Source organism: Epinephelus moara, chromosome 17 (genome assembly GCF_006386435.1).
Source record: "Epinephelus moara isolate mb chromosome 17, YSFRI_EMoa_1.0, whole genome shotgun sequence".
Classification (NCBI taxonomy): Eukaryota; Metazoa; Chordata; class Actinopteri; order Perciformes; family Serranidae; genus Epinephelus; species Epinephelus moara.
In genome coordinates, this window is record NC_065522.1 from 19,914,794 (window position 1) to 19,935,073 (window position 20,280).

Sequence of the window (20,280 nt, forward strand, 5' to 3'; positions counted from 1 at the left end):
TGTGAGGAGAAAAGGCTGGCAGGCATACCCCCTGTCCCCCAGCAACACACCAGAGAATTCACCTGTCAATACAAAATCTCATCATCACAACCTCATAAATAGAGTGACATTCTTGACACAGCCATGATGTAAAAAGTGGTTATTAATAGAGGTTGTGTGGCTCACCTTGTGATAGGCGCTGATAGAGTCCAGAGGTCCGAAAGACTCTGGAATCATGGACCGAGCCGGGCCACTTTGCCACAACATTGCTGATCAGATAGTCAGCATTGCAGACCATCTGAAATGATAAGATGAAGACTATTAAACCAATCAATGCACATCACAAGCAATGCACAGTGTTCATTAATCGACAATAGCAAAAAGTCATGTTCACCTGAACATTGAAACAGCAGAGCAGCATGGAGCATGAGGAGATAAGATAAGGTAAGATAAGATAAGAGGAACTTTATTTATCCCAAAGGGAAATTCAATTACGTCAGTGAGCTCATGTATTCATCAAAGAGTTATACAGTCTGATGGAGTTACATTTACACAATTTCACTCACATCTGCAGCCAATTTCAGTTACAGTTTCAACTGATTCATAATCAGAGTACAACTACGTTTTCGGAGATGTTACTTAACTATTTGGATTGTAATTGATAGTTTCAGCGGAGCAGTGAGTGTGTATTTGTGCACTACTTACGCATTCAGGCGGTCTGCAATACTTTGCCAGGCTTTCTCTCGTTTTATTACTGTGGCGGTGTTGCCTTTCTTTTTGATTTGATCTTTTACCTCTCCGTAAGCCTCCATGAGGATTTCTGCCTCCGACGGGGTAAAGTACGCCGCTGTTGCTGTGGTGAATCGGTGAATCTGTGATCAATGGCGGGGTCTATTTGAGGAAGCCGCGTGCGCGCACTGATCCAGGATTGGTTTCACCTGGCTTGATGAATCCTGGTGAATTACTGGTGTCAGCTATCATGATATTAACTCATTACTGATAGTAAATGCAGTTCCAGGGTATTATGAACGAACAATAACAAAAAACAAGCCATAAAATGAGGCAAAGGTTCATTGATTTTTACTCCTGTTTCCTTGTTGGAGAATGTCAAAACAAGTCTGTTGACATTCAGAACTGGAGCTTCAGAGTTACCTTTTACAATTCATTGTATTCATGTTTAGTTCTGCTGTTGTGCTTTGTAGGTTTCCAGCCTCCAATGTACCTCCAACCAGTCAGATGGTTATGTCAGGGAAACAGACACAGACTAACAGATTCGGATCTTGTTTTATTTTGTGAATATATTCAGAAACTATTGTTGCTTTGTGTTATCAAGACAGCTCAAATATCTTGCTTAAGAAAGTGGCCAGGGGATCGATTTGAATGATTAAAGTGATACTTAATTTTACTCTTTTCATGTGTGCTTCTTTACATTCTTCTGTATTTCCTTTATATCGAGTCCCTCTTTCTTTTATGTCTTAATAAAGCACTTTGAATAGCCAGGTTGTTTAAGAAAACACAATATAGTGAATTGTAGAATGTGGCAGTAACAGAAAGGATAACGTTGAGGGCACAGTTCTGGATAACAGTGTCAATGGCCTTTTCTCACCATTCTCCAACAAGGAAACAGGAGTAAAAATGCCTAATTTTATGGCTTGTTTTTGACACTGTTAATCCATCTAACCCAGGAACTGTGTTTATCAGTAACGTAGTAGCTGACACTGGTAATTTATTCATTTATTGCTGGTATTGCTGATTTCACCTTTTTCTTTAGAGAAGTTCAGGTATCGCTGTTAAAAGTAAAGAGCTCATCAGCCATTAAATCATGAAAAATAAAGTGCTCCCGTCTTTATCAACCCTTTCTTTGTGATTTATTCATATATTACAACATATCAGACTGTGTCAATGATAGAATGATAAAGTGCTAGACTTATTTTCAAGGACCATTGTCCTTTGGCACAATATTTATTTTCAGTGTCTTGCAAAAAACAACAAACTCCAATCAAGATCGTAATTTAACTTTATTAACTCCATGGGATAAAAAGAAAGTGATAAAACTGCCACAGTCCAAAACAAAAAAAAAGGAGATATAAGCAGTGTAAACACAAGCAATTCAGCACAAGATTTAATTCCATTGTTTTGCTGACGACGTCCAGATTTACCTGCCACTAAGGTCTTTAAGCAAGGACGCAATGCAACCTCTACTGGATTGTTTGAGTGATGTCAAATCTTGGTTGAGCTCTAATTTCTTCAATCTCAATGAGTCCAAGACAGAGGTTATCCTGTTTGGAGGCCACATGTCCCGACGCAGCTCCGTAGATTTCCTGGTCCCCCTGAACCCCAACATTTGTTCCTCTGTAATGAATCTTGGGGTGGTTTTTGACAGCCAGTTCAACTTTTACAAACAGATCAGTGGTGTTGTCAAAACTAGCTTTTTCCAGCTACGTCTTTTAGCCAAAACCAAGCCCTATTTCTCAGCTGCAGACTTTGAAAGGGTGATCCATTCCTTCATAACCACCAGATTAGACTATTGTAACTCCCTTTATGTTGGCCTGGATCAGTCCTCCCTCAACTGTCTACAGCTCGTCCAGAACGCTGCTGCTCGCCTCCTCACAGGCAAGAAAAAGCACGACCACATCACACCAGTTTTAGCCTCCTTCCACTGGCTCCTGGTCCATTTTTGTATTGATTTTAAACTTCTTTTAATTGTTTTTAAAGCCCTCAATGGTCTGGTCCCTCTGTACCTCTCTGAGCTCCTTTTGCGCCACACCCCAACCAGAACCTTAAGGTCTTCAGACCAACTACTGTTGGGTGACAGAGCCTTTGCAGCGGCTGCCCCCAGGCTCTGGAACAGCCTCCCCCTTCCCATTCGATCTTCCCAGTCCCTAGAGACTTTTAAATCCTCCCTAAAAACCTCTCTCTTCCACCTGCCGTATCATTCAGCCTGAGCACGATGATCTCAAGTTTTCTTGCTATTTTAATGCTTGCACTGTTTGCTCTGTTTTCTCATCGTTGTTTTCTACATTTATTCTATTTTTATTATTGTTGTTTTAACTCTGTACCCACCTGTGTGCAGCACTTTGGTCGACTGCCGTCATTTTAAATGTGTTCTAGAAATAAATCTTGACTTGACTGTTCTAATTCCGAAGCTGTCAAATACTTTGTCAGTGATTTCGGCGTCAAGCACCAATGCCAAAAGCCACCTTTCCAGGTGGTACGATACGCTGTCAGTTGGCTGGACAGTACTTGTCATGGCAGTATGACACGCTGGTTGGAAATGCTGCCAGTAACGACCTAATATAACTAGCTGGAAAGTCCGTAAAGGGCAGGTGGGGGGTTTGGTGGATGGGTCCACCAAACCCTAGACTTTTACCCAGGAACCTGGCGTTGACTTCTCATATGAACATAGAGCCAAACCATGGTGGTTTTTCTAAACCTAACCATGTGCTCTTGTTGATGTCCTGGCATTTGTTGCAGTGTCCTGTAATGTCAACAGCAGACGCAGGAGGATACCTAGCACGTCATACGTAGATGTGAAATTCCATTGACAATATGCAGCAATTTGTGATGACATGGGATGAGAACATGATGAGCAATCTGTAAAAACCCACAACTAACATTGAGCTGGGGGCAGCTGTATCTGCTTTTTGTTTACTTTCCGACCAAACTGCCAATTTTGCAGCGTAAAGAACCAAAAGAAGCAACGATTAAAGAAGACTAATGTAACTACCCAACCCGGTCTCACTCCAAAGTCGTTGAAATCTGGTGCTTGGCCAGTGACTTCCAGTGTCAGACACTGACGAAAAAAGCTGTCCTTTCACATCAGCATGATACACAGCTGATTGCCGTTATAATTTGACAGGGCCCAGCGGTGCCAGGGGGAGACCTGGCAGGATGACAATGGAGGTCGGGGTTGGCTTCCTGTAAGACTGTAAAGCCAAACCCTGTTCTTTTATCATACACTGAACCACATGCATGTGTTAGCTAAACATAACCATGTGTGTTTGTTGCTGAAGAACAATAAACGTGAATTGGCTGTAATGTACCGATGTAGTGCGTTTATTTTTAGAGAGACTATGCAAGCTGTGCATTTCCTGTGAAAACAGGAAGTGTATTTTGAAAACAGACAATGCATATAACAGGCAGAACTTAACACAGCGTCTCAGATTTTTAAATTCATCTTCAAGCACATATGAATAAACATAGAGTGTACCAGGTCTCACATTTGAGTAACCAGAAAGCCACTAAAGGTTGTGTGGTAGTCGGTTCCCCAAACATGTGAGCCTTTATCCATGAGCACATACACCTGGTCTCCTAGCTGCAGCTGCATGAACACTGCGTTTCCTCCATTATCAGCTCCGTCAGCGTTTGTCTGGTGATCGTTTGTTGTGAGCATGTGTTGCTTGTTCTTAAAGAGCCACAGCCTTGAGTGGAGGAGTCCTTGAGCGTGGTAGAAGATGGTAAAGTAATAAACACCTGCCACAGGTGCAACGAAAACACCTGTGGACAACAACGTCACATCACAAATCATCAGTCTTCAGCACTTGATTTTATTCTACTGCTTTTCAACCAAATAAAATAAAAATGAGTCTGTTTTTCAAAGTGATTTGCAGGGTGTTTTTTCCGACGTCTAAGTTAGCAGACAGGAAGGCAGGGTGTCAAATAAACCTGCAGGTGACTGTGAGTATTACCTGTGTGTGGACTGTAGGCATCACCGATGTTTGTTATCACTGTTCTGTAGATTAAAGTTGTGTTTTTGTTGAAGGGTCCAATGTCGTTATATCCTCCTCCTGTTGCTGCACTGAATATCACCTTGGTTCTTTCTGTGTAAAACAAAACATGCTGATCACGTTATTTCTCATGAAGAGACTTTTACTAACCATGTAAATGAAACTTGTCTGTGAGGAGACACGTTCTCTCCTGCTACTTCCATCTTTTTCCTGTTTAGTTGGTAGGACTTGTTTTGTTTCAGCTCATGTAATCGTGTGTATTCCATCATTAAACACAAAATGCTTTCTTAATTATTTAATATAATCTTTCAATTGCACTTTACCTTTGTTCCTCAGGTCCCGAATCTGGTTTTCGCTGTCCTCCAGCCTGATTTCCATAACTGCAATCTTTTCTTTCATGGCACCGAATGCCTTCAGGAGATCACACATGTCAGGCTGACATGTTCGTGTTTCATCAGGTTTTTCTGTGACACTGGCGTTACCATCATCCTGGGCCAAAATCAAGCTGCTGGACAGCAAAACAAACAATAAAACGGCACAATTCATCTTCCAAGTTGATTCAAGATCGTTCAGTCAGCTAAACTCTGACTGATGTGATCCCTCTGGCTGCTTTTATGGTGTTCAAAGATGACCTGTTAATTTTTAACCTCCCACTGGATACATGGCTTTATCATGTTATTTTTAAGATCAGTGGACGAGCAATGAGGAAATAACATTAATTAATAAACTAATTTCATGAACAGTGAGGGTGGGGATCAAAGATTAAACATTTTTATTTGTGGCATTCCTCTATCAAATGAAGCCACTAATGAGCTGTACGCACAGTAACATCAGTCTGATGTGAATGAAAGGAGACATAATCCAGTTTAAATGTTTATGAAAAAGTTTAAATTACACTGAGTCACACGCTCAACTATACTGCATGTCAATCAATGAATTAAAGAGAGAATCATTATCAACATACAATATACATGCACATTTGTCCTTGTACATTTTCACACATTACCTATGTTTTATACAGTGTATGGAAATGAATGTTGCATGATATTTAAATTACTTTCTGTTAACACTGTGTGAGTCTACAACACCTTTAAATAACCTGGCTATTCAAAGTGCTTTATTGAGATACAAAAGAAAGAGGGACTCGATATAAAGGAAATACAGAAGAATGTAAAGAAGCACACATGAAGAGTTAATAATTAAGTATCACTCCAATCATTCAAATCGATCCCCTGGCCACTTTAATTTTCAGCTTGTACATTAAATTGTTATTATTTTAAGCAATATGTTTCAGCTGTCTTGTCATTGAAAGCACAAAACAATCAATTCTGAAAATATTCACAGTAAAAGATCCGAATCTGTTGGATAGTCTGTGTCTGTTTTCCTAACATAACCATACTTATTAATCCCCCTGAGGGGAAATTCAATTTTTTCACTCTTTTTGTCATTAACACACAGGTCCGAAAGACACACACATGCACAAACAGGACCTATACATGCACAAAGTGGAGAGATGTCAGAGTGAGGGGCGCCCCAAGCGGCTGGGGGGGTTCAGTGCCTTGCTCAAGGGCACCTTGGCAGTGCCCAGGAGGTGAACTGGCACCTCTCCAGCCACCAGTCCACGCTCCATATTTGGTCCGGACAGCGACTTGAACAGGCGACCCTCCGGTGCCCAACCCAAGTCCCTATGGACTGAGCTACTGCGTACATTGGAGGCTGGAAACTTACAAAGCACAACAGCAGAACTAAACATGAATACAATGAATTGTAAAAGGTAACTTTGAAGCTCCAGTTCTGAATGTCAACAGACTTGTTTTGACATTCTTCAACAAGGAAACAGGAGTAAAAATCAATGAACCTTTGCCTCATTTTATGGCTTGTTTTTTGTTATTGTTCGTTCATAATACCCTGGAACTGCACTTACTATCAGTAATAAGTTAATATCATGATAGCTGACACCAGTAATACATCAATTTACTGTAGATATTGTTGACATCAGCTTTTTCTGGAGCAGGTATCATTGTTGAAATTAAAATGATCTTCATTATTTGGCCATAAAAGCCTAAAAAATTTAGTGCTCCACTCCTTATCAACCCTTTCTGTGTGATTTATTTATGATACAACATATCAGACTTTGTCGGTGATAGAACAATAAAGTCCTGGACTTATTTTCATTGTTGTCCCTGGTGTTCTCAAAGTCCACCATCCATTTATCAAAATGAGCAAAACGCACACCTCAACAATACTGATCACAATGTTCTTCTTGATAGTTGGGGGACGTGTGTAGGCCTTTCAGGCACAGCTCTAAATTAGTTTTGATCATAGAGAAGTTCTGATAACACTTTACTTTAAGGTATGTACATAAGGGTGACATGACACTGTCATAACTATGACATGACACGGTCATGAACCTGTCATGAACATTATGTACATGATATCATCATATTGACATCATAATGACAACTTGACATTAACCAGGATGACATTACCAGAAGATGTCTGTCATAACAACTTGACATTAACCAGGATGACATTACCAGAAGATGTCTTTGTCATAACAACTTGACATTAACAAGAAATGCACCTCTCATAATAAGGACATCCCAAACANTGTCACCCTTATGTACATACCTTCAAGTAAAGTGTTAGCGAAGTTTCTATCTCAGTGTCAGTTCACAGCGTTTTGCTCAAGTCTGGGCCAACCACTATTCAGTCTAGATATGCTTCTACTGAAGTTCATCTTCCTCCGGCACAATATTTATTTTCAGTGTCTGGCAGAAAACAACAAACTTCACCCAAGGTCAAGATCGGAATTCAACTTTATTATCTCCATGGTAGCAATCAGCTATATCATAAAAACATAAAACAACAAAAACATGGTGATCAAACTGACACAGTCCACACCAACAGAGACATAAGCAGACTAAACACCAGCAGTCTGTAAACACCTCCGACCAAACAATAATTTGGGGGCAGTAGTATCGTCTTTTCTTTCATGTTTTTCAACCAAACTGAGATATACATAGATACAGAGATATACATAGATACAGAGATACACATTGATTCTCACATTTGAGTGACCAAGAATCCACTGAAGGTTGTCTGGTAGTTGGATCCCCAAACATGAGTTCTTAAACATCTAGATTACATTTCAGCATAGCAGGTGATACTTGATGCAGAGTATTACCTGTGTGTGGATTGTAGGCATCAGTGATGTTTGTTACTTTCTACTGCGCCACAGCGCCACTGTAGCGGTTGGGAGGTGTATTGCTCATTGGTAGTAAGAGGCAATGAACGTCTTGGTCCAAGGCTAGAGCCTCTTACTACCAATGTGCAATACACCTCCCAACTGCTATAGTGGCGCTGTGGCGCAGTAGAAAGCTGGTGCACTCATTTATTGCGGGATGAAGAAGGGGTGAAGAAAATTTCAGACATCCGAGATAAAAATGCATGTTTATTGAACAATAACGGATATAGAAACACATGGCAACCCCCCGTACACCTTCCTAGCATCTGTGCCTATGAGGTGAGTACATTACATGTTTGATTTGAACGTTTATGGAGACGTGAATCGGTCTAGACCGGGAACCCCCAAATGAAAAGTGGGGTTCGTTTTCAAGACTTGGTCCAAGGCTAGGTCCAAACCATTTATAGCGTTCATTTTCTCCATATAAATTCCCTTTCCTTTCTGGCATCTTAACATCTTTCACAGGCTGCTGCAGTGCTGGACAACCATGCCTGCTCAAAGCTAATTTTCAAAAGTAGATCCATTTCTCAACTCATTATTACTTCCAATCAAACAATGAAGCAGAAAACAAAGGTATAATAAATCCCAGGACTGTGGCAGCAGGTTCTCTCTCTCCCAACTTGTCAAATATGGCACCTTAGTCAGTGACCCTACGGTTCAAAATCTGATGCTTAGGATACCCCTGTAGCGTCAGTTTTGGACTCTCAGGGTCAGCAGGTCACTTTCTGTTCAATACATGCACAGTGCATTGTTAAAATAAACTCTTGTTCACAGGAAAATGTAGGTTGTGTCATGAAAACTACTTTAGCAACATAACTACTTGGCGTCCTCATCCTCACTCATCATATTTTGATGCTTCCGTAAAAGCCATCACAAAGATGACACAGAGGGCATGCATGCTTGGGTCTAAGAAAGTTAAAGTTTATGTATTTTTCATACGTCACATATTTAATAGATAGTTCAACATTTTGGGAAATTTGGAAAGTGTATTCCCTTTCTTACTGAGTGTTGGATGAGAAGATTGAAACCACTCTCATATTTGTATGGTAAATATGAGGCCACATCCAGCAGACAGTTAGCTTAGCTTAGCATAAAGACAGGAAGAAACAGCTAACCTGGCGGTGTCTGAACAAAACCCACCTACCATCAAAACGTACTTCCCAAAATTCAAACTAGTTTATTAAAGGTTCAGCTTGTAATTCAGGAGAAAGATAGTAGATTGTTGAGACTCATTCTCAGGGTGTCATATGTATGTAGCTACCATGATGTTACCCACTGGTTTGTGGACTGCTGTTTTGAAGCCCAGAGTTTGGCATTTTGGCCGTCACCATCTTGGTTTTTTTAAGTGCCACAGGTGACTATATTTGGACGCAAGAGTGGAGCTGTGGAGGAGTGACGGGTGGATCTGACATCCACGCCCTTGAATATGTGTAACCTTAAGCCTTCGTACACTGGGGTCACCGAAGCTTCACTGGGGGTCACACGGTTGGCGTAAATCTCAGGATTTCACTCATTTTTATTCAGAAAACTAAATAATTTTTTTTTTTAAAGTTTAGATTATTAAACTTAACACAGTAAAGAGCTGAATACAACCTATATCCACAGCACCTTTAATGTCTGCTAAACTGCCTCATCCTGCTTCAGAAAAGTAGTTGGAAATGGCCAAGAGTCAGGGAGAAAAAACCCACAAACTTTGTCAACAAAAATGAATGATTGTTGTAAATTAAAATATATAATGAAAAATATTGCAAAAATTAATCTCTGATGCAGTATTCACAGGATTAATCTGCTGAAACACAAACTTCCTGCAGTTACTGCATTCATATTGCAGTAGTGTAATACAGTTTATCAGCAATTCAGAACTATTATGCATTGAATACAATGTGAAATATCTCTAAAATATGTCCCTTCGTTAGAAGTTGTTAGTTCACTAGCCCCTCTAAAGTTGTCAAGTGTTGAAATTAGCTCCGGTGACCAAAACTATTTTTTATACCGGGCTGTAAACATGTTTATATCTGCTGTGAAGTTGGGCATTTTAACATGGGGGTCTGTGGGGATTAACTCTGTTTTGGAGCCAGCCTCAAGTGGCCATTAGAGGATCTGCAGTTTATGTCACTTCTGCATTCTCAGCCTCAGAGGTTGCTGCTTGCGTCCAAATACCACCCCAAACTGGTCAGTATCAAGCTGTGGTCTGGCATCTTCTCTCTTTTGCTTTGTCAGAACATTAAGGAACCCAAGCTAGGCCAGTTTTGTCGAATATCTGTCAAACATAAATATGCCATAAAACCAAAAACAATGAGCTGACAGATGATTGGTTGATGCAGCTGTAAGCCATTTATTTGATTATAAACAAAAGCAAAACAAACAGGATTCTAATACAGCTTCACAACAGATCATGTCATGGAGAAAGTACATGGAGATATATATAGTTAGTTTCACAATAAGAGGATTATACAGAGTGATAGAACTGACCTCATCATGAAAAAGGATACCAAACAGTTTAACACAGGTGTAGATATTGACAGGTGACGTGTCCATTAATATTTAAACCATGTGCATTTGCCAATAAAAACATTAAAGTAGCAGAGGACTTTTATTTTGACAAAATGAAGGGCATTTACACCAACCTCAGCTGGACACTGATGTTAGATGTTGATATTTGATTGAATTTAGGTTGTGATGTCAGGTGACCAAAATTCTATTGTCAGGACAGCTTCATGTAGAATACTGAGGACAGATGGCATTGAAATTTGGTTGGTTTCAAGGTGTGTCGTTAAGTAATGCAAATCTTCCAAAAGTCTCATGCCAACGTCATCTTGACATAAAATAGCGAACGTTAGTCATGAGGTGTGGAGACCAAAACCCACCATAGTAGACAATCGTATGAATTGACCTCATCAGGGAAAAGGACACCAAACAGTTTTATATACACAACTGGACTCTAAACTTTGAGGTTAGGTGATGATTAAGTTTCAAGAAACAAATCAGTTAACAGTAAAAAAAAGAAAAGAAAAAAAAAAAGCTTTTGCCTGTTCTAAGCAGTGTCTAAGGCATGCAGGGTCCAGCTCGTTTGTCTGGCCTTTGCCCGCGGTACCTCTCAAAATGGACAGGACGGCACCGATTCACAACCTTATCACAAGCAACAATCACTTTTTTTTGTTTTTGCATGAGACTTGTAACTCTGCCGTTGTTGTTGACTGTGAGATCATACACCAGCAAGGTAGAGGAGCTCATGCATAAGTTACCTGGTTGAGGAGGCAAAATGGGGTAGCCACCGCCATTGCAGATGTACCTGACACGTCCCACATCCCTGCCCTCGATGAAGGACTGCCTGGGTCTGTTTCTGAGTCTGTGCCTCCTTATGTAGCTGTATAATGAGATCAGTGTTTTTACTGCAAAGTAAATGGCTGTGATAAAATACACAGACACAGAATTTTAAAAATCCTGTTAAAGTATGCGTGACTGTAATGTACATTAGTATGTAGATATAATTAGTGGCCATTTTACAGTCAGCTTATTGACTCAATGTTTAACTCACTTTTGCCAGTCCACCCATGATAGTCTGTTAAAGGGTTCTTGGATGATGTGTCTCCGAACAAATTGGTTGTACGCGTTGTTGTTAGGGTTCCACAGACAAGGCTGATTGTTCCCATCAACAACGGAAAGAGTGAGCATGACGGCGATCAGCAGAATTATGTTCATCTTGTCTAAAGTGGAAGAAACAGAGTTTTGGAACAACATAACACTGTGACCATAATTACTGCACACATTATGTTTTGAGGTTATTTTTAAGTAGTCAAGTTACTGTGTTATTTATTAATGGGTACATTATTTATATTTAGGAAGTAATAGATTCAGCATTGTGTTCCTTTGGTTATGAGCTAATTGGTTCCTGCCTGCCCTTGTTTTGGGGGGACAGGTATGAGTGATACACAACAGAGACTGAGTGCCTCATGCTTAACAGTAAATAGGAGTTGCTACTGCCATCACCACCACTTTTTGTTAGCATTGAGTTTTCTCACCTGCTCTGATCAGCCGGCCTCTGTACTGTAAATGTTGCTGTGTTAGTCTGGAGGAAAGCAGTATCAGCTGATGTTGACGCTTCTGACAGACGTCTAGAAATCTCCCCTTTTAAACCTCCTCTGGTCTTGTGAACATTTGATCACAACCAATCAGCAAAAAAATAAATAAAAAAAGCATAGCCTACCTTTTACCATACATGTCTGTGGCTATTACTGGATAAAGTGATGCGTGTGTATGTGGCAGCACACACACACCAAATGTGATGACATATATTCCTGTGAATAAGGAAGTGTGGGTCTTGAGTTCATGCAAAAAAATGCAGAACTGCAACTTGATCTGAACCAACGGCAGTCACATGACACATTGTGTTAAACATGAGCATGTTACGGGCGGCACGGTGGTGTGGTGGTTAGCACTGTCGCCTCACAGCAAGAGGGTTGCCAGTTCGATCCCGGGTGTGGGAGCCCTTCTGTGCGGAGTTTGCATGTTCTCCCCGTGTCAGCGTGGGTTCTCTCCGGGCACTCCGGCTTCCTCCCACAGTCCAAAGACATGCAGATTGGGGACTAGGTTAATTGATAACTCTAAATTGTCCATAGGTGTGAATGTGAGCATGAATGGTTGTTTGTCTCTATGTGTCAGCCCTGCGATGTCCAGGGTGTACCCTGCCTCTCGCCCGATGTCAGCTGGGATAGGCTCCAGCCCCCCCGCGACCCTCAAGAGGATGAAGCGGTTAGAAGATGAATGAATGAATGAATGAGCATGTTACAGTCCTGGAGGATTATTAATGTGCACCTCCTCCTGTACTGCCTTAATATGCACATTCAGCACATCCAATGCATCAAAACATTGTTTTCTAGTTGGAGCCTCGTTTTCAAACTGTATGGTTTGACTAAAATGAACAGTGACAGCAATATAGTCCACGATGACCAGCGCTAAAATCAACCTGCGTAGTTGTCCCTCCACTGTGACATTAGAAAGTGTCACATTTATCTTGCAAGTGTACTCTTCTTCAACGTTTGGTTTACTTCCTGGATTTTTCCCACATGGAAATTCTGACCAGTCAAGAGCAGCTTTCCCGCACAAGGCATTTGATCTGGTCTGCTTATAAATTCTGCCGTGAGAACACGAACCAACTCTAGGCAATTATGCAACTTTGTAACAAAACTAATCCCTGATTCAGACCAAAGCAAGACAACTCTAGGTTTGAAAGCACCCTTAGGCCTCATTTACACCGCAAGCGATGCATTTGCAAAGCGGTCGTGAAGTAGTCCACGAGCGTAGTGGCATCACACGTGTATTCATACCAAAACCGAACAGACACGTCGCGCAGCAGCCGCTGCTGTTCCATCAAAACACAAATTTACCTGTGTTGTGACCTCTCTCGACCACCGCAGATGTCGATTAAATACAGCAACCATTTGTTCGCGGAAAAATCGGCGTCTCTTCTATTTTCGAGCTTGCTTGAGAAAGCAGGGCGATTTGAGCAGCATGTAGAACAGATGCGGTGTGAATGCTCTAACCTGTTAGCATGCATGCAAAACGCGAGTAAACAGTGACTGTTAGCGAACGCATTGCTTGCAGCAAGCTGGGGCCTTAGAATGCCAAATGTGCTAGGTCTAGTGCTGGTGAGTTAGCACAGATGAGACCTGATACGACATAAGGACAAGCTCAGGGTCCTCGTAAGTGCATAATAATCATTAGTCCTATTTCTGCCTCTAAAACAAGCTACACATATCACCGTCAGTTGCATTCAAGGACATTGGTTCCCAGCGTTTTTGGCTTGTGATCCTTTATAGCCAAGTGTCATAAGAATTAGTTTGTAATGACCTTTAAAGCAAATAGAGACTGGAGCCGAAATATCAAAGTTTAACAGAATTTATTATCTTGTACAAGAGGAGCGTTTCACAGTGCAACATACAAGATGAGGTTACAGAGAAAAGGCTCCCTGAGGAGCGTCTACTGCAAGCTTTTATACAGTATATTTGGGCGTTGGAGTTTGGGGGTTTCAGTTCCCCTAATCTATCAAGTACATACTTCATAGATGACAATGGTTGTGACATCTTGTCTCATGGTCCTCCAGGTGACCTTGTCCTTGTCCTGTCTCTGACCCTCTGTTTCTCTCGCTTCCTCTTACATATAATGACAGACTTCCCTTTGCTCCTAACCACCTGCTGATCTTGCAGTTGCTATAGCATTAAACAGGAAATTCTAGCACTTGCAGAACACAATGGTATGTTTACATCTTGTGATCATAATTTTTATAACACCAAGCAATTTCTAATCATGATGTCTACAAGCTGTAGCAGTTTGTCCAAAGAGTAATATTCCCTTCACAGAATATTTCATTTCAATATTTTTAGGGGCTATAGGGACTCTCTCCTAACTTTAATCATCTCGCTATCCCTCAGATTTATCTTGCAAATTTAGATCTCCAGGTTGGGAAGCAGAGTCCGAAAACATCTTAACATATTCACCTCCTTCCACCACTACGTCGGTACAACACTGTGAACTGACTTCTTTTTCCCCTTCAACAACGAACACACAAGGTTGGGTTTAGGCAACAAAAGGAAGTGGTTAGGGTTAGGAAAAAGGAACAGGGTGTGGCTGTAGAATCTTACAGGTAGCGAACACTGCTCTCTCGGGTGACAGTCGGGGTTTGTTGGACCCATCCACCAACACTTTCATCCTTATCCTGCTGTGTTTCCCCCTGATGCCGTTAAACTATAACAGCAACCAGCCGCATATCATGCTGACGTTATGCCTTTTTTCGCTGGTTTCTGATGGCGCAAGTCACTGCCCGACATTGGATATGGACTAATTTGGACTAAGTCATGATTCTGTGAGTCTGATTCTGTGCGCCCTGTTCCTGTCTTGTCTTGGCTGTGTCCCGTTGCCACATTTTCTTCAATAATTCTTGGTCAAACAGCTCTCTAAAGGCTCTGATGAAAACGAGAAATGCAGTATGTTGAACCTGTTCTGAAAATTTTAATGACTTATTCATGCTGTATTTTCACCTTTTGGCTAGTGAGGCAATGAGGAGAAAGTTCAGTTCAGTCAACAGCAGCTCAGCAGTTCCTTTTACTGTCCCTTCAGGTCAGCCAGAGTTCAGTGGCACAACAGTGAGCCAGTCAGTCTTCATATTTACACCTTTAACTTCATGGACACTGTTTGTCTCGTAGACAATGTGGAGACTGTGCATGTGGAGTATTTGAGGGTTCGTTTTATTTACCCCATAAGTAGCCTAAAGTTTGCCCAAAGTTGATGGTGAAAGAGCGACAGTCACGCTAGATGCGTGAGAGTTGGCAACCCGGCATTAAACATGGCTTAATAGAGACAATTTCAAACACAAGTACCAGGGCTGCCAACTTTTCAAAAAACCTTGGAGTGAGATTTGGTGGGGCCAACCGAAATTTTGCCACATACACTGCAGTTTTTTGTTTGGCCCATTCAGCGTCATTACCATACAGCAAAAATGTTTGTTTTTTTTGTTTTGTTTTAAATATACCATTTTTTATACATCAGTAGTTCTCAATGTATTAGCCTAACTCAGAGTGTACCAATTAAACCAACTGACCCAACAGTAAGACACAACACACAGCATGGCTCAAATTTGTGCATGTTTACTTTGGGATTCTGTATAAAAATAAAGTCATCAAATAGTAAACAGATATGCAACATACAAGAAACATTTAAATAAAAATGAAAACCCCCAAAAGCTATGTTATTGTGACATTTTTGAACATCCCTAAACTACATGCAGCTAATACCAATTTAAATTAAAAAAATAAAATAAAATTGAAGTTTAACCATTTATACAAACAACTCCCAAAATAGGGAGGCTACTGTCAAAGTCCTTAAGATCTGTGTGCTTTGTTGTACTTGCCTGTGGCCTTTTTTGAGGCCTTGATGATTTCTGGGGAGGGCTCCCACGTGAAGCAGGACTCCAGGCCAGCCATCTTTATTGTCATTATTGATGACAGGGTTCCATCCAGAGCCAGGCTGTTCCTGGTTTTAGTCTCTCTCTCTGCATCTGCATTGGAGTGGGGTAACACCAGGACCAGCTTTGCAAAGGTGGCAAGCCTCATGAACAGACTTAACCCTGTCACCTATGAAGAATGAACCAAGAACACAGTGGAAAAAAAAAATCTCACATTCCTTTGAAAGATGTGTAAAGGTTGATAATTAATTTTGTCTAAAACAAAATGTACGCACCTACTGTATATGATGCTTTATACATACATAACAAATTATTCTAATTTGTATATACTACTATATATACAGTAATTAATATACAATTATAAAGCAGCATAGAGGAATGGTTTTGTATAGATAAAACAGACAAAATTAATTAGGCATCAACCTACAGTAAACTTTTACAGCTGCATTGAAACCTCAAAATAATATGTACAAAGCTCTTGAAATGCCTTTAAATGATTGCACAACACACAAAAAACAAATATGCAAATGTTACTTAAAGTTTAAGAGCACAAACACTTAACATACATACCTGAAAAGAGCGGGGGAAATCAATCTTCTCCTTCTTCTTCTTCTTCTTCTTCTGAGTGCAATTCCGGTGTCAATTGGGCCATTGCTTCAGTGTGAGAAATCGGGGGTGTGGCGTGACAGCGTGTGAAGCCAATCAAATGCGTGTGTCTCATGGACAATGCGTGAGTGTTGGCAGCCCTGCAAGTACATAAATCAGCTTCATTATAACTCGCAGCATTCACAGGCAAACACTTGTCTTTATCTGGACACATTTTCCCCACAAATACAACATGCTACGTTATGAAGCCAGGGACAACAGCAACATTTAACAAAGGTAACGTTACAAAATTTGGCTCCATTACAACTCACAAGGTTCACTGACAAAACAACTGTCTGATACTAAACATGTTTTCCAAACAGATACATGCTAACGTAACTAGCACACACACACACACACACACACACACACACCTTTATTTTTATTATTTTTTTAAATTTTCTTTATTTTTTTACATTGTATAAATTAGCCTAGCGAGGAGCAGAGTTTTCCTCTACTCATATGAAGCCAGGATAAATCACACACAAGACTTAAAATGCTATTTTTGAGGAGGCTCTATTGTCTTTACAATGTATTGTTTCTCATCTGTGAAATTAAAGTAAATAAAAGCTTTGTTTCCACTGAAGGAAATGGTTTCAGCTTACAAAAATAAACAGGTCTGCATTGATGCAACTTGTACTGTAGGTACATTACTGGGGAGGTGCATGTCGGCCTACACCATAGGTACAGTGTCGATTCAACACAGAAGTATAAATTCTGCCTTACTTCTCCTAGCTGCTGCTGTTACCTGAAGATGATTCAACTTTTCTTTAGCTCGAATGCTATTCTTTCCTGTTTGTTGGTCTAAGTCATTGTGGGAGACCTCAGGCATTGCAACCATTTGGAATGTTATCACTGAATTAAATAGGCATTATTACTGGTTATCAGTGTCATAGATACAGGTCAGCAGGGTCTGGCTAACCCCTACTAGTAGGTTCAGAATGTGGTTATCAACCCGTTTTGGCATTTTGAGCAGATTCGGTTTTTCTTTCACTTCTATGAGGTTTAGGCGCCGATACTGTGGTCATGTTTAGAAAATACATCACTGTTCGGTTTAAAATGTGTTTCTTACTAATGCATCAAATGTCATGTAGTTAAAATTCTAGTAGTTAAAATTAGTCTCCCAGTCTCCTGGCTAAAAGTCCTGTGTGTGTTTGACCCATCCACCACCCTGACCACCTATGTATGCAGACTCTCACTCTTTATCCTAAGTCATGTCAACTGAGTTCTGCCATCACTGTATATCAATAAACACGAACATTTCATGAGCTGATAACGGCCTAACTTGTCGGTGTAGCAGGACCCTTTGAGGCTGATAACCACCAATAACCCCCATTCAGTCAAGTGCTAACATCTGACCCAGGTGTTTCAACTACATGCAAGACAAGATTAGTCTGTCCAGTTATTCTTGGTGCCTCCAAAATAAGCTACACATATTCTAATCAGTTGTATCCAAAGATGGTGGTCTGGTATAAAGTATGTACATTGTTTTAGGCCGTAACTCTTTTGCATTGTCTGAACATTCAACAACCCGAACAGAGCCAGTTTTAATGTGAGTTGTTATTCTTCAACAAAATCAGGTATTTGATATTCCATCCTTTATAAGTTATTTTGTCTTTTCAGACTCCAGGCATTTTAGTCTTTACCTGCTGGATACTCGACAGTGTTCATCAGTGAGCTTCTGATTTTCTCTACCATACATAAATATGCCATAAACCAAAGCAATGAACTAAAAGATGATTGAATGATGCAGCTGTAAGCCATTTATTTGATAATAAACAAAAGCAAAACAAACAGGATTTTAATACAGCTTCACAACAGATCCTGTTATGGAGAGTGCATGGATACATTTATATATGTAGAGAACAGAGTGACAATATGAATTGACCTCATCATGGAAAAGGATACACAACAGTTTAACATAGGTGTAGATTTTGACAGGTGACATATGTCCATTAATATTTAAACCATGTGCATTTGCCACTAAAACACTGAAGTGGCAGAGGACTTTTACTTTGACAAAATGAAGGGCATTTACACCAACCTCAGCTGGATACTGACGTTGTTAGACGTTGATATTTGGTTGAATTTAGGTTGTGACGTCAGGTGAAAATTTAATGTCAGGACAATTTCACGTAGAATTCTGAGGACAGATGACAATATTTTGTTGGTTTGGTTTTAAGGTTGTTAAGTAACCAAAATCCAACGTCTTCTAAAAGTCTCATGCTAACGTCATCTTGACGTAGAATAATGAAATTTAGTCATGAGGCCATAATGTTAATGTCCACACAACGTGAAATTCTAAAGTTGCGAGACATTTCAGATATCGTCAACCAGTTATTCCAACCAAAATTTAACATCTATGCAACGTAAGTGTCCAACGTCTTTCTGATGTCATACTGATGTCAGCTGGGAATAAATGTGCCTACATTTGGCACATTTTTCATATGTTAATTTATTTTTTTAATGTAAGCAAAAAAGGCTTCAATTAGCTAAACTTGACAAAAGTTTTAGATTTCAGGGCAATGCTAAGCGTGGCAACTGAGATTTAATCTCTTACCCATCTAAAACTTTGCTAAGCAGCATGCCGGTTTTATCTGCAGGCTTGAGCCCATGAGTTTGGCTTGATGCATGTGGCCCTCGCAAAACGGGTGGGAAGGCAACAGCGTCCAACCAAATCACAAGCCACAACCACAAATCTCCATCTTTTCTTGACACTTAAAACTTTGCATCTGCAGTTGACTCTGAGCTCATACACCACGAATCTTGAGGAACTCGTACATAGGTCATTACCATTGGAAACACGGCGTCCAAAGCCATTACAGATCTGTCTAAGTCGCGGCTGATCCCTGCTCTCGATGAAGGTCTGCCTACCCCTTCTGCAGAGTCCAGACCTCTTTAGGTACCTGTATAATGAGATCAATGTTTTACTGCAAAGTAAATGGCTTTGATAAAATACACAGTATTTTAACACAGAACTTTAAAAATGTTGTTAAAGCTTGTGTGACTAATGTACATTAGTATGTAGATATAATTAGCAACCATTTCACAATCAACTTATTGACTTAATGTTTAACTCACCGTCCCCAGGCACAGCGTGATCGTCTGTTGAAGCAGCCCTGAACAAAGTGTCTCCCAGCAAATCTGTTGTACGCATTGCTGTCAACTCTCTGCTGACATGGTCTGATACATCCATGAACAACGGAAAGGGTGAACACCAGGGCGAACAGCAGAGCGACTTTCATCTTGTCTAAAGTGGAAGAGACAATGAGCGTTTTGGAACAAGTTAATTTGATGTTCAATAACATTAATACACCAAAGTCATACATGCAGCATCTAAACATTACACCAGCCATCAATCAGTGTCAACACTGACTAAACTTTTTTTTTTAAGATGGTATTTTAATATTTTTGGCTCCATGCGATGCAACTTCAGATTTCAGATTTTCAAAGCTATGTAGTTTTTAAAGTCATTTTATTTAATAAGTTATTGAACTATTTTATTTGCCTCGCATTTATTTGCAGCGTAGTGTTCCCACACATATTTTCATCTGTACTGTAGATGTAGTGCGGAGTTTGCATGTTCTCCCCGTGTCAGCGTGGGTTCTCTCCGGGCACTCCGGCTTCCTCCCACAGTCCAAAGACATGCAGATTGGGGACTAGGTTAATTGGTAACTCTAAAATTGTCCATAGGTGTGAATGTGAGCGTGAATGGTTGTTTG

The 20,280-nt window shown here is 40.4% G+C and overlaps 2 protein-coding genes and 1 long non-coding RNA gene across 3 annotated transcripts in view; all 3 read right to left on the reverse strand.

The window, feature by feature from the left end:
- Positions 1-1,986: 1,986 nt before the first annotated feature.
- LOC126404541 (complement C1q-like protein 3) lies at positions 1,987-5,271 on the reverse strand. Its single transcript, XM_050067823.1, has 3 exons — positions 5,030-5,271; positions 4,668-4,799; positions 1,987-4,476 (listed from the first exon to the last, which is right to left on the reverse strand). The coding sequence occupies exons 1-3, from the start codon at positions 5,250-5,252 to the stop codon at positions 4,196-4,198; spliced, it is 636 nt and encodes a 211-aa protein (XP_049923780.1). The 5' UTR covers positions 5,253-5,271; the 3' UTR covers positions 1,987-4,195.
- Positions 5,272-10,273: 5,002 nt separating this feature from the next.
- Positions 10,274-16,521, reverse strand: LOC126404539 (uncharacterized). The gene is made up of 4 exons (XM_050067819.1): positions 16,484-16,521; positions 15,860-16,082; positions 11,492-11,660; positions 10,274-11,320 (listed from the first exon to the last, which is right to left on the reverse strand). The coding sequence occupies exons 2-4, from the start codon at positions 16,059-16,061 to the stop codon at positions 10,999-11,001; spliced, it is 693 nt and encodes a 230-aa protein (XP_049923776.1). The 5' UTR covers positions 16,062-16,082; positions 16,484-16,521; the 3' UTR covers positions 10,274-10,998.
- Positions 16,522-18,337: 1,816 nt separating this feature from the next.
- Positions 18,338-20,280, reverse strand: part of LOC126404549 (uncharacterized) — a 2,401-nt gene continuing 458 nt past the window's right edge. The window contains exons 2-3 of the long non-coding RNA XR_007571493.1: positions 19,640-19,808; positions 18,338-19,464 (exon numbers count right to left, since the gene is read on the reverse strand). This is a non-coding gene — a long non-coding RNA (uncharacterized LOC126404549). The remainder of the gene's footprint in view (positions 19,465-19,639; positions 19,809-20,280) is intronic.